The sequence below is a fragment of the Leucoraja erinacea genome, chromosome 6 (genome assembly GCF_028641065.1).
Source record: "Leucoraja erinacea ecotype New England chromosome 6, Leri_hhj_1, whole genome shotgun sequence".
NCBI lineage: Eukaryota > Metazoa > Chordata > Chondrichthyes > Rajiformes > Rajidae > Leucoraja > Leucoraja erinaceus.
Genome location: NC_073382.1, coordinates 15,025,489 through 15,038,447, shown reverse-complemented (window position 1 = coordinate 15,038,447; position 12,959 = coordinate 15,025,489). Strand labels below are relative to the sequence as shown.

At 43.8% G+C, this 12,959-nt stretch overlaps 1 protein-coding gene across 1 annotated transcript; it reads right to left on the bottom strand.

Annotated features, from left to right (window-relative positions):
* Window positions 1-9,488: 9,488 nt before the first annotated feature.
* Window positions 9,489-12,376, bottom strand: LOC129697927 (G-protein coupled receptor 183-like). Its single transcript, XM_055636662.1, has one exon. It carries the CDS (start codon window positions 12,324-12,326, stop codon window positions 11,262-11,264), a length of 1,065 nt encoding a protein of 354 aa, XP_055492637.1. The 5' UTR covers window positions 12,327-12,376; the 3' UTR covers window positions 9,489-11,261.
* Window positions 12,377-12,959: the final 583 nt, after the last annotated feature.

Sequence of the window (12,959 nt, the reverse complement as noted above, 5' to 3'; positions counted from 1 at the left end):
TATCTCCAAAGTAAACTAAAAACGCCACATTTTTTCAAACTTCTGTATTTTCATCCCACGCCACTACACATGTTGCACATGTATTTCCACATTCAGATTCTCAGAGGTCCACACTGATGATCTAACAGCTGCAGCGACTGTCTGAATAATGAGCATCTCATTCATTCCTGAAGGGCGTTTAATGAAAGATTAAGATCAAAATCTGTCAGGGTTAATTAAGCTATTAAAGATTGGTAGATGCCTGGAATGTTATTGAATGTAATGAATATTTTGCCTTTGAAGTCCAATGAAATCAAATTGTCACAATGTCACACATTTTCTGTTCTAGAATTAAACCTGAATAAAGCAAGTCGCTTTATTAAACTTAACTCAGTGCATAATTGCAGCATGTGTTTCCATTCAAGCAAGATACCGAGCAAACCGAGGAAAAATGTTCCCAATGTTGGGTCGAGTCCAGAACCAGGGGTCACAGTCTTAGAATAAAGGGGAGGTCATTTAAGACTGAGGTGAGAAAAACTTTTTCACCCAGAGAGTTGTGAATTTGTGGAATCCACTGCCACAGAGGGCAGTGGAGGCCAAGTCACTGGACGGATTTAAGAGAGAGTTAGATAGAGCTCTAGGGGCTAGTGGAGTCAAGGGATATGGGGAGAAGGCAGGCACTGGTTATTGATAGGGGACGATCAGCCATGATCACAATGAATGGCGGTGCTGGCTCAAAGGGCCGAATGGCCTCCTCCTGCACCTATTTGCTATGTTTTCTATGTTTCTAAACCCAGAAATATATATCCATTTGCTGGATACAAATCCTGGGCACTACCCAGCACGGCTGTGGGATCTGCTTCATCATACTGACTACTGCCGATCAAGAAGACAACTCACCTCCACCTTCTCTAGGGCATTTAGAGATTGGCCATAAATGCTGGACCATGCTGGTGACACCCCCATCCCAAGAGTAATTTTAACTCATAAATAACTGGGTTATTAGGTTTTATTGGATGATATTCCACCCAGTTCTTTCCTTGTTTTGTAATGAAAAATGCAGATGAAAGATCATTGGGTGTAGAGTAGACATGGGCAGTGTTGAATATATTTAAAAAAAAAACATCTGTTAGTGCTTTATTTCAGCCAAAAAATAAATCCCCGTCAGTAATTGGGAATTATTGTTTGATCAAACTATCATCCACTCAATGAATTTCACTGGAGTAGTAATTCTGCATTTATCAAATGACTTTGCTGCAATGATAATCATAAATTCTATTTTACATAACTGTGCAGATTTTGTTTCTGTCGACTGTGTCGACTGTCGGGGAATTACAGACCAGTTAGCCTAACATCGGTAGTGGGGAAACTGCTAGAGTCAGTTATTAAAGATGGGATAGCAGCACATTTAGAAAGTGGTGAAATCATTGGACAAAGTCAGCATGGATTTACGAAAGGTAAATCATGTCTGACGAATCTTATAGAATTTTTCGAGGATGTAACTAGTAGCGTGGATAGGGGAGAACCAGTGGATGTGGTGTATCTGGACTTCCTGAAGGCTTTCGACAAGGTCCCACATAAGAGATTAGTATACAAACTTAAAGCACATGGCATTGGGGGTTCAGTATTGATGTGGATAGAGAACTGGCTGGCAAACAGGAAGCAAAGAGTAGGAGTAAACGGGTCCTTTTCACAATGGCAGGCAGTGACTAGTGGGGTACCGCAAGGCTCAGTACTGGGACCCCAGCTATTTACAATATATATTAATGATCTGGATGAGGGAACTGAAGGCAATATCTCCAAGTTTGCGGATGACACTAAGCTGGGGGGCAGTGTTAGGTGTGAGGAGGATGCTAGGAGACTGCAAGGTGACTTGGATAGGCTGGGTGAGTGGGCAAATGTTTGGCAGATGCAGTTTAATGTGGATAAATGTGAGGTTATCCATTTTGGTGGCAAAAACGGGAAAGCAGATTATTATCTAAATGGTGGCCGATTGGGAAAGGGGGAGATGCAGCGAGACCTGGGTGTCATGGTACACCAGTCATTGAAGGTAGGCATGCAGGTGCAGCAGGCAGTAAAGAAAGCGAATGGCATGTTGGCTTTCATAGCAAGAGGATTTGAGTATAGGAGCAGGGAGGTTCTACTGCAGTTGTATAGGGTCTTGGTGAGACCACACCTGGAGTATTGCGTGCAGTTTTGGTCTCCAAATCTGAGGAAGGACATTATTGCCATAGAGGGAGTGCAGAGAAGGTTCACCAGACTGATTCCTGGGATGTCGGGACTGTCTTATGAAGAAAGACTGGATAGACTTGGTTTATACTCTCTAGAGTTTAGGAGATTGAGAGGGGATCTTACAAAATAGATCTTACAAAATTAGAAACTTACAAAATTCTTAAGGGGTTGGACAGGCTAGATGCAGGAAGATTGTTTCCGATGTTGGGGAAGTCCAGGACAAGGGGTCACAGCTTAAGGATAAGGGGGAAATCCTTTAAAACCGAGATGAGGAGAACTTTTTTCACACAGAGAGTGGTGAATCTCTGGAACTCTCTGCCACAGAGGGTAGTTGAGGCCAGTTCATTGGATATTTAAGAGGGAGTTAGATGTGGCCCTTGTGGCCAAGGGGATCAGAGGGTATGGAGAAAAGGCAGGTATGGGATACTGAGTTGGATGATCAGCCATGATCATATTAAATGGCGGTGCAGGCTCGAAGGGCCGAATGGCCTACTCCTGCACCTAATTTCTATGTTTCTATGTTTCTATGTGTACCTTTGTACACTGTTCATATAGATTCTGTTTGTTGTTTGCTGAAAGATAAAATACTCAATAGAAAAAAACAAATGAGGTACAGTGATCTCCATAGAAAAAATCAGATGTGGTTAAAGTGCACATTGTCAGATTTTATTAAAGGCCATTTCTATACATTTTTGTTTCACCGTGTAGAAATTACAGCTGTGTTTATACATGGTTCCCCCATTTCAGGTCACTATAATGTTTGGGACACATGACTTCACAGGTATTTGTAATTACTCAGGTGTGTTTATTTGCCTCTTGAATGCAGGTATCGGTGGGGGCGCTGCAAGCCGGCGTCCTGTCAGCAGCGTGTCCGTTTTTTTCAACTTTATTTGTTTTTTCAGTATGTTTTTTGTGTTTCTTTGTGCGTCTTGTGTGGGGGGTGGTGTGGGGGGGTGAGGGGGAAACCGTTTCGATCGCCTCCTCCATGGAGAGAGGCGATTTTTCCAGGTTGCCTCCCCCGTGGCCTAACAGCGAGGATTGGGCGGCCTTTCCCGGAGACGCGCCCGGGGCTTCAGCGGCGGGTGCAGTGTGGACTCTCGGCGTGGAGCGGGCGAGCCCTCGCTGGGGCTCGCCGGAGGGGAGCGCTCCGTTTCGCTGGCACGCGCCAGCCGGCAGCCTGAAGCCGCGGTCTGCAGAGGTTCAGCTGGCACGGCGTCTGCAGCCCGGGGGAAGAAGGAGCTTCCACCGCCGGCCCGCGGCCAACTTCTACCGCGGACCCGGCGTGGACTTACCATCACCCCTAGAGGGGAGCTTCGACCGCCGGCCCTGCAGCCTGCGGTGCTTCTGGCTGCGGCGCGGCGGGGACTTTAAATCTTCGACCGCCGGCCTGCGGCCTACACCAACCTAAAGCCGCGGTCTCCGGTGGGGATGAGCCGATCCTGGACTGACTCTGGACTCTGGTCCCGACCACGGGGGGAAATGGAGGAGGACTGGACAAATTTTGTGCCTTCCACCACAGTGATGAATGCTGTGGTGGATGTTTGTGTTAAATTTTTATTGTGTATTGTGTGTTCTTTATCATTGTACCGCTGCTGACAAATTCATTTCACTTGCACTTTATGTGCAATGTGACGAATAAAACTGATTGTATTGTAAAAAATAGATTGTATAAGAGAGCTCTCAGCACCTAGTCTTTCCTCCAGTCTTTCCATCACCTTTGGAAACTTTTATTACTGTTTATCAACATGAGGACCAAAGTTGTGCCAATGAAAGTTAAAGAAGCCATTATGAGACTGAGAAACAAGAATAAAACTGTTAGAGACATCAGCCAAACTTTAGGCTTACCACAATCAACTGTTTGGAACATCATTGACAAGTAAAAGAGCACTGGTGAGCTTGCTAATCGCAAAGGGACTGGCAGGCCAAGGAAGACCTCCACAGCTGATGACAGAAGAATTCTCTCTATAATAAAGAAAAATCCCACAACAACTGTCCGACAGATCACAACATTCTTCAGGAGTCAGGTGTGGATTTGTCAATGACCACTGTCCGCAGACGACTTCATGAACAGAAATACAGAGGCTACACTGCAAGATGCAAACCACTGGTTAGCTGCAAAAATAGGATGGTCGGGTTACATGTTGTCAAGAAGTACTTAAAAGAACAACCACAGTTCTGGAAAAAGGTCTTGTGGACAGATGAGATGAAGATTAACTTATATCAGAGTGATGGCAAGAGCAAAGTATGGAGGAGAGAAGGAACTGCCCAAGATCCAAAGCATACAACCTCATCTGTGAAACACGGTGGTGGGGGTGTTATGGCCTGGGCATGTATGGCTGCTGAAGGTACTGGCTTACTTATCTTCATTGATGATACAACTGCTGATGGTAGTAGCATAATGAATTCTGAAGTATATAGATACATCCTAACTGCTCGTTCAAACAAATGCCTCAAAACCCATTGGCTGGCGGTTCATTCTACAGCAAGACAATGATCCCAAACATACTGCTGAATCTTAAAAAAATGTCAATTCTTTAGTGTCCAAGTCAATCACCCGATCTGAACCCAATTGAGCATGTCTTTCATATGCTGAAGAGAAAATTGAAGTGAACTAGCCCCCAAAACAAGCATAAGCTTAAGATGGCTGCAATACAGGCCTGGCAGAGCATCACCAGAGAAGACACCCAGCAACTGGTGATGTCCATGAATCACAGACTTCAAGCAGTCATTGCATGCAAAGGATATGCAACAAAATACTAAACATGACCACTTTCATTTACATGACATTGCTGTGTCCCAAACGTTATGGTGCCCTGAAATGGGGGGACTATGTATAAACACTGTTGTAATTTCTACATGGTGAAACCAAAATGTATAAAATGGCCTTTAATAAAATCTGACAATGTGCACTTTAACCACATCTGATTTTTTTTCTATTACAAATCTCAAATTGTGGAGTACAGAGGCAAATATATAAATAATGGGTCTTTGTCCCAAACATTATGGAGGGCCCTGTATATCATGATACAAAATGGCTCCTTGAAGGAAGTGTGCTGTGGTTTGCAATGGTGCTTCCCAAGGTCAGTTTGGAGTCTCTTGCTTTTGTTATGTTTATAAATGTTATAGATATCCATTTTAGAGGCAGACTTGTGGTTCGTAGGTGACACAAAGTTTGGAAAAGCAAAGGATTGTGACCATCTTGGTTGAAGGTTTCAGGATGGTTGACTGGTGGTGAAATGGATAGAAACATTGGAGGTTTAGAGCAGAAAACTATATTGTGCTCCCCTTTGGGATTAAAATGCAAAGAAAATATAATCACATAGTCTTATAGAGGCTTGCAGCATGAAAATAGGCCCTTCTGCCCAAATTGCCCTTGCCGAGCAAGGTATCACAACGATCAGCCATGATCACAATGAATGGCGGTGCTGGCTCGAAGGGCCGAATGGCCACCTCCTGCACCTATTTTCCATGTTTCTATGTTTCTTTGTATCCATCTACTCTATCTCCATCTGCTTGCGTTTTGCCCAGATCCATCCGAAACCTACCTATCCACATACCTGTCCAAATGTTTTTACATTATGTTATAGTACCGACCTTAACTACAGTATCTCCTCTGACAGGTCGTTCCATATACTCACCACCCTCGGTGTGAAAAGGTTTCCATGACGGCCAGCTTCAAGAACAGCTTCTTCCCATCACCCACTCGGATTTTGAATACTACACCACATTCACCTCAATAATAATAATAACTTTATTTATAAAGCGCTTTTAGACAACATCAGTTACCACAAAGTGCTGTACATGGGAAGTCAACAAAAAGTTATTACAAACTACTAAAACCATTAAGACGACAGGACTATAAAAACAGTAAAAATTAAAAGACATTAAAAGCACTAAAACAGGAACAATGTCTCAGCCAGTGTCGAAAGCCAGTGAATAAAAGTGAGTTTTTAGGGAGGATTTAAAGATGGACAGTGAAGGGGCCTGTCTGATCTGTAGCGGCAAGGTGTTCCAGAGTGCCGGGGCAGCAACAGAAAAGGCTCTATCCCCTCTGAGCTTCCGCTTAGACCTTGGTACCTCAAGGAGCAGCTGATCCGCTGACCTGAGGCACTGGGTAGGAGCATATAGGTGGAGCAGTTCAGAGAGGTTAGGTGGGGCGAGGCCATTCAATGATTTAAAAACAAATAAAAGAATTTAAAAATGAACTCGAAAGTGCACTGGGAGCCAGTGAAGGGAGGCCAAAATTGGCATTATGTGCTCCCTCTTTCGAGTTCCGGTTAAAAGGCGAGTGGCAGCATTTTGGACCAACTGGAGACGAGCCAACGAAGCTCGTGAGACTCCAGTGTAGAGTGCGTTACAATAATCCAGCCGAGATGAAATAAAGGCGTGAATTACTGTTTCAAAATGCTGCCGCTCGAGAATGGGCTTCACGTTTGCCAGCTTCCTTAGGTGAAAGAAGCTGGACTTAACCACTGCGCCTATTTGTTTATCTAATTTAAAATCATCGTCCATCATAAAACCCAGGTTTAAAACTGTTGGCTTTACGAACACTGCAAGTGGACCCAAGTCAACAGAGGGAGGTTCACGGCAGCCATTAGGGCCGAACAAAATCACTTCTGTCTTTTTTTCGTTAAGTCCCTGAAAGTTTAAGGCCACCCAGGACTTAATGTCCTCAAGACAAGACAGAAGTGATTTTAGGGAATAATTATCTTCTTTCCTGAGTGGCATGTACAACTGGCTATCATCCGCGTAAAAGTGAAAGGAGATGCCATGCCTTCTTAAAATTGAGCCCAGTGGAAGTAGATAAAGGGAGAAAAGCAGGGGCCCTAAAATTGAGCCCTGTGGAACCCCATATGCCAAGGGAGCAGAGGAGGATTCAAAGCCACCAAGGCTTACACGCATGGTCAATGACTATGTTCTTTGATGCATTGTGTCTTTGGTTACAGTACAGACTTTGGGGTTTGCACTATTATGGTTACCTATTATTGTAGTTATTAATTTATTCATTTATTAATAATAATTAATATATATTTACCTGTGTGTTACTGCATTTATGGTCCTGTTAAGCTGCAGCAAGTAAGAATTTAAAAATAAATTGGATAGGTATATGGATGGGAAAGGAATGGAGGGTTATGATCTGAGTGCGGGTAGATGGGACTAGGTGAGAGTAACGCCCCTGTCCCACTTAGGAAACCTGAACGGAAACCTCTTGGAGATTTTGCGCCCCACCTAAGGTTTCTGTGTGGTTCCTGGAGGCTGCAGGTGGTTGCCGGAGGTTGCAGGTAGTGGAAGCAGGTAGGGAGACTGGCAAAAACCTCCGGGAACCGCACGGAAACCTTGGGTGGGGCGCAAAGTCTCCAGAGGTTTCCGTTCAGGTTTCCTAAGTGAGATAGGGACATAAGTGTTCGGCACTGACTAGAAGGGCCGAGATGGCCTGTTTCCGTGCTGTCATTGTTATATGATTATATGGTTAATTTTGTGTTACGTTGCCGGTACATATGACAATTGACTTTTGACTCTTGATACAAATGTAGAGGACTACGTTTTGACTAAAGATAATCGCAGCTGAACCATTCATTCACACCCAGTGCCCAGGCCCAATTTGTTGTGTGATATACTGTGCTGTGCTGTGTCGGCACCCAAATTATGGAACGATCTGCCTCTCCACATCAAACAGGCCTCTTCCCTGTCTGTTTTTAAATCACTTCTTAAAACCCATCTCTTCTCCGTGGCCTTTGATACCCAGTAAGATGTCGACTTTATTTATTTATTTACTTGATTTAATTTCTTATTTTTTGATTGCTTTTATTCCGCGGCTATTATTTTTACTCATGTTTTATGTCTTTTAATTTATTGTTGTATTTCATATGTAAATTTTTGCGCCTCATGTGAGCTGTTATGGTGTCTGTTTATGATGTCTTGTTTATTCTTCTGTACAGCACTTTGGTCAACATTGGCTGTTTTAAAGTGCTTAACAAATAAAGTTGGATTGGATTGGATTGGATACTCGCTGCCTTGATGCAAATGAGAAGTGAGAGTTGAAGTTCATGATCTTTTCATCTAATTTTTGCCAATGTGTAAGAAATGTTCAGTGCATGTCAAAGACATCAATGCCCCAGCACGAGATGTGATGGAGAGGCAGCTCCTTTGTTGTGTGAAATCCTGGATGCCATTCTCTGATGGGCAGAATTTCTGCCAGAGGTGCATCACACTTCCCATGCAAGGTTTACATGTTTTAATAAACTGCAATGTCTTTCTGATCTATAATTTGTCTACAAAAGGACACAAAGTGCCGGGGTAACTCAACGGTTCATCAGGCAGCATCTCTGGAAAATATTGATTGGTGACGTTTTGGGGTTGAGATCCTTCCTCAGAGTGTGGAGTGTTAGAAGAGCCAGCAATGAGCGTGCAAAAATCACATGAATCCATTCTGAATATGTTTCCAGGAGCTAATGCCAGTTACTTAGACTTGTTGGTACCAAAGATAGACCCAAAATGCTGAAGTAACTCAGCAGATCAGGCAGTATCTCTGGAGAAAATAACAGGTGATGTTTAGGGTCGAGGCCCTTCTTCAGACTGAGCTCAAAATCATACTTGTGCACAAATCGGAGATAGTGACAAGAGGTTTGGAAGGAGGCTGCAAAAAGTGGTGGGCATTGCCCAGTCCATCACCGGCAATGATCTCCCCACCATTGAAGGGAAGTTCAGGTCATCAAAGACCCACACCACTCTAGCCATACTCTCATCTCGCTGCTGCCATCGGGAAGAAGGTGTGGGAGCCTGAGAGCTGTTACCTCCAGGTTCATGAACAACTATTCCCAGCATCTATCAGATTCTTAACCCACGTGGCACAATCCTACCTCCGCACTGAATAACAATGGACTTTGTGTAAGGTTGCACTTTTTGATACTATATTTTGGTCTGGCCGCCTAATGTAACTGATATTTTACTGCATTTTTATTGTTTCCTGTAAATCTATTTGTTGTGTTTGTGCGTTTAATATGTCTGTAAACCTGCAGTGAATAATAATTTCATAGTTCCAGTCCTAGTGTCCCAGTATAACAATTAAACACTCTTGACTTGACTCTCGTTGTAGGATTAGTCTCAGTGAGTAACTGCAATGCATTTTATGGACAGTGCACTATGTAGTCTTTGGTAGAGGGAATGATTGAATGTTTAAGATGGTGGATAGGAAAGCAATCAACCACATTGCTTAGTCCCAGATAATATTGAAGCGCTACTCATCCAGGCAAGTAGAGTGTTCCCAATCACACTCCCGCAAGTACCAACCCGGAGTACATTCTGTCCCTTATTATCAGAGCTTCTTGCAAGTGCTGCCCAATGTGTACTAGTAGCTGAGGGAGGGCAAGAGGTGGAAACCTGGGGGAGGTTATCTTGACTCTGTTTGGCCTTCTGCTATGAGACTCCAGGGAACCTGTACTCATGGTTAGGGGCTCCCAGGTCTACTCCAACACTTGGACCAGTCCTTCATTAGATTAAAGGCAGCTCAAGCCCACCCCGACATGGGGATGGGTAATAATCCCATGCCTTGTCTGTTGCACCCGCATTTCATGAAGAAAATGAAGGAAAATGTGGACAGTGGGAAGAAGACTGACGAAGCTTGTAAGTTTCCAACCACATCATTTAATCACACATTGATGCTTCTTCCAGTTTGTTAACAGATGCATTGTGTGATCTTCCTATACACATCTGCACAATGAACGATATTTATGATGCAGGGCCTGCAGTCAATGTATGGCAGGCACACAAAAATGCTGGAAAAATTCAGCGGGTGCAGCAGCATCTATGGAGCAAAGGAAATAGGCGACGTTTCGGGCCGAAACCCTTCTTCAGAATCTGGAAACTGAACCCTCCCTCAGTCAATGTATGGCAGGCAGGCAGGCAGGCAGTGCAACTCGAAACAAACATCAACAATGATCATATCTTAAACAAAGCTATGTACATCATGCCAACACTGTGTTTTCATTCACAAGACATTATTTAACAGCATATGAATTGAGCTACTTGTCATGTGGGTACCTGTATTACATTTGTCCTACTTCAATCCACCAGACTTCCCACTTTCATGAAAAACAGCATTTTGATTATCCACATTTCAAATAAAAATAAATGTCAATTTTAAGTAGATCAGTAATATAACAACAGCAATGAAATATTGCAGGCAGGGAGAACAAATAACAGCACTTAAAGGCAATCACATCACCTCATTACATTCTACTACTGGGAGAAGTTCTTACCAGGAAAAGGGCTCATTTCATCCATGACAGGGTTTGGGGAAAGGGATCACAAACTGTAAACTGCTTGGGTTTCAATGCAGGCTTTGGGAAACACTTCTGCATGCAGAAAGTGAGAGAAATTCAGAAAAGTCAAAGGCATATCGCAATAAGCGATGAGTCCATTGGTAATTCTAAATCCATCATTGCTAGATTTATGGTAACCAAATTGTCGGGAAATTGTGGCCGTTGGGAATGAGGTCTCGGATCAGAACAGATACGAGTGGAAATCCTGACATTTCTTTGGAGCAGCTCAGTGCACAGGCTTAGCATGATGAAGTGGATTTGTGAAGTATGTTCTCTCTTTCCAACTGTGCAGTAATCCCCAGAGCTGACCCTGTGACAGTGTAGCACTCCATAAGCACTGCCCTCCCGCTGTGTGACACTCCTATACAGCTACTCCTATACAGGCACACTCCTACTACTGGCCCTCCAACAGTGGGACATTCCCTCAGTACTACCCCTCTGACATTGCGGCACCCTCTCAGTACTGCCTTTCTGATAGTGAGGCATTCTCTTAGTACTGCCCCCTGACGGAAGGCCTTATGTGTTCAGATTGCTGAAATGGGGCTTCAAGAGGGTATGAGGGTAGGATTCGCTGTGGGAATAACATGTCCCCCAATTCGGCTGGGTAAGATGAGGGTAATGCAGTCAGTCAAAACATTCATTACATGAAATGCCAGTCCATGGACCTGGAGAAGGGTTGGCCCAACAGTGTCAGTCTTTCCACCACTCTGGGGGATGGTTTGGCAAGCATCAGTTTCCAGATCCTGATCCTGAGGCTTGGACCTGACTCAATGTTGCGTGACTGCTGTTGTTTTCCGAGATAGTCTTGGAGGAGGTAATCACAGATAGCGTAATGTGGCGCCTTATTATTTCAAGGAATTTATTTTTGTAGCCCTTGAATGCAAAGAAGTAGATGAGTGGATCGATGCAGCAGTTGAGGTTCATGAAACAAACGGAAACTTGCAGACTTGTTTTAAATGCCCGTTGGTGCCAACAGTTCTGTGGTGCAATGAGTTTCCTGATCATGTACTGGATAATGGTCATATGATACGGCGTGAAGCAGATCAGAAAGGTCAACAGCACAATCAGGATGACTGTGATTGCCTTTTTGTTCCTGCCTAGTTTCTCAGTTAGAGGGTTGTTCTTTGCAATCTTACAGAGTTTCACGTTGACTCGAAAGTAGCAAAAGATTATGACTGCAACTGGCAGGCAGTATCCCAGGACACAGGCACCAAGCAGCATCTTGGGCAGGTTGGGGTTGCTTTCAAGGTTTGGGTACTCCATGCAGGTTGTCATGCCTTTGCTCTCATTTGTCATTGGGATGAAGAGCAGGGGAGAGGTCTGGAGGAACAGAAAGACCCAAACTGCAAAACAGATGTACTTGACGTTTTGCACCTTGCGAAACTTGGCGAATCGAAGAGGGTGAACCATAGCAATGTAACGGTCGATGCTTAACCACGTCATGAAATTGATGCTGGCGTAAGTATTGATATAGAAGAGGACAGCAAACATTCGGCATGGCACCTCACCAAACGGCCAGTCAAACCCTCGGACTATATAGACTATCCGAGACGGAAGAGCGAGTGTAAAGAGAGCATCAGAGAATGCAAGGTGGATTAAGTAAAGTGTGGTTGAGTTAATCTTTGAGTGTTTCTGGACAGTTATGTACAGGGCTAATATGTTTCCTGACAAGCCAACTGTGAAAACAATGATGTAAAACAAGGTGAAAATGACTTTCGCTGCCACGAAATGCATGTAAACGTCGCAGGTCACGTTGGTGGAACTATTGTCGGATGTGTGAAGAACGGAATCCATTTGGCCTGGAAGTGGTGTCGTTCTCCTGTTGAAGAAACAAAATAAAACCCATCAAGATATCTCCTCGTTAAGAAGAAAATGTAATTTGAGAAGCTGAATTTATATGACATAATCTTTGGACACAGAAAATGCAGACAGTTGTGGAAGAAGGGTGAAAGGAGATTTTATGCTGTATACTTGGGGTTGAGGTACCTGTGGAGTGACAGCAGAAATGAAGGTTGTTCTCCCCACAGGAGAGAAACTGCACTGGTTCTTCTTTCATGGGTGATAGTTAATTCTTTAAAGATGTTCCTTGAAAATGGCACGCAGATAAGGTGGTCAATAATGCTTACGGCACGTCGAAAAATAGCGTGTAGGAGTAGGCCATTCGGCCCTTTGAGCCAGCACCGCTATTCAATATGATCGTGGCTAATCCTCTAAAATCAGTACCTCTTTCCTGCTTTTTCCCCATGTTCCTTGATTCCTTTAGGACTTGATATACTTCTTGATTCAGGACTTTCATATGAAGAAAGACTGGATAGACTCGGCTTGTACTCGCTAGAATTTAGAATATTGAGGGGGGATCTTATAGAAACTTACAAAATTCTTAAGGAGTTGAACAGGCTAGATGCAGGTAGATTGTTCCCGATGTTG

Bases quoted from the DNA above. Each gene is read 5' to 3' on its own strand.
- LOC129697927 (XM_055636662.1), bottom strand. From the start codon at position 12,326: ATGGATTCCGTTCTTCACACATCCGACAATAGTTCCACCAACGTGACC.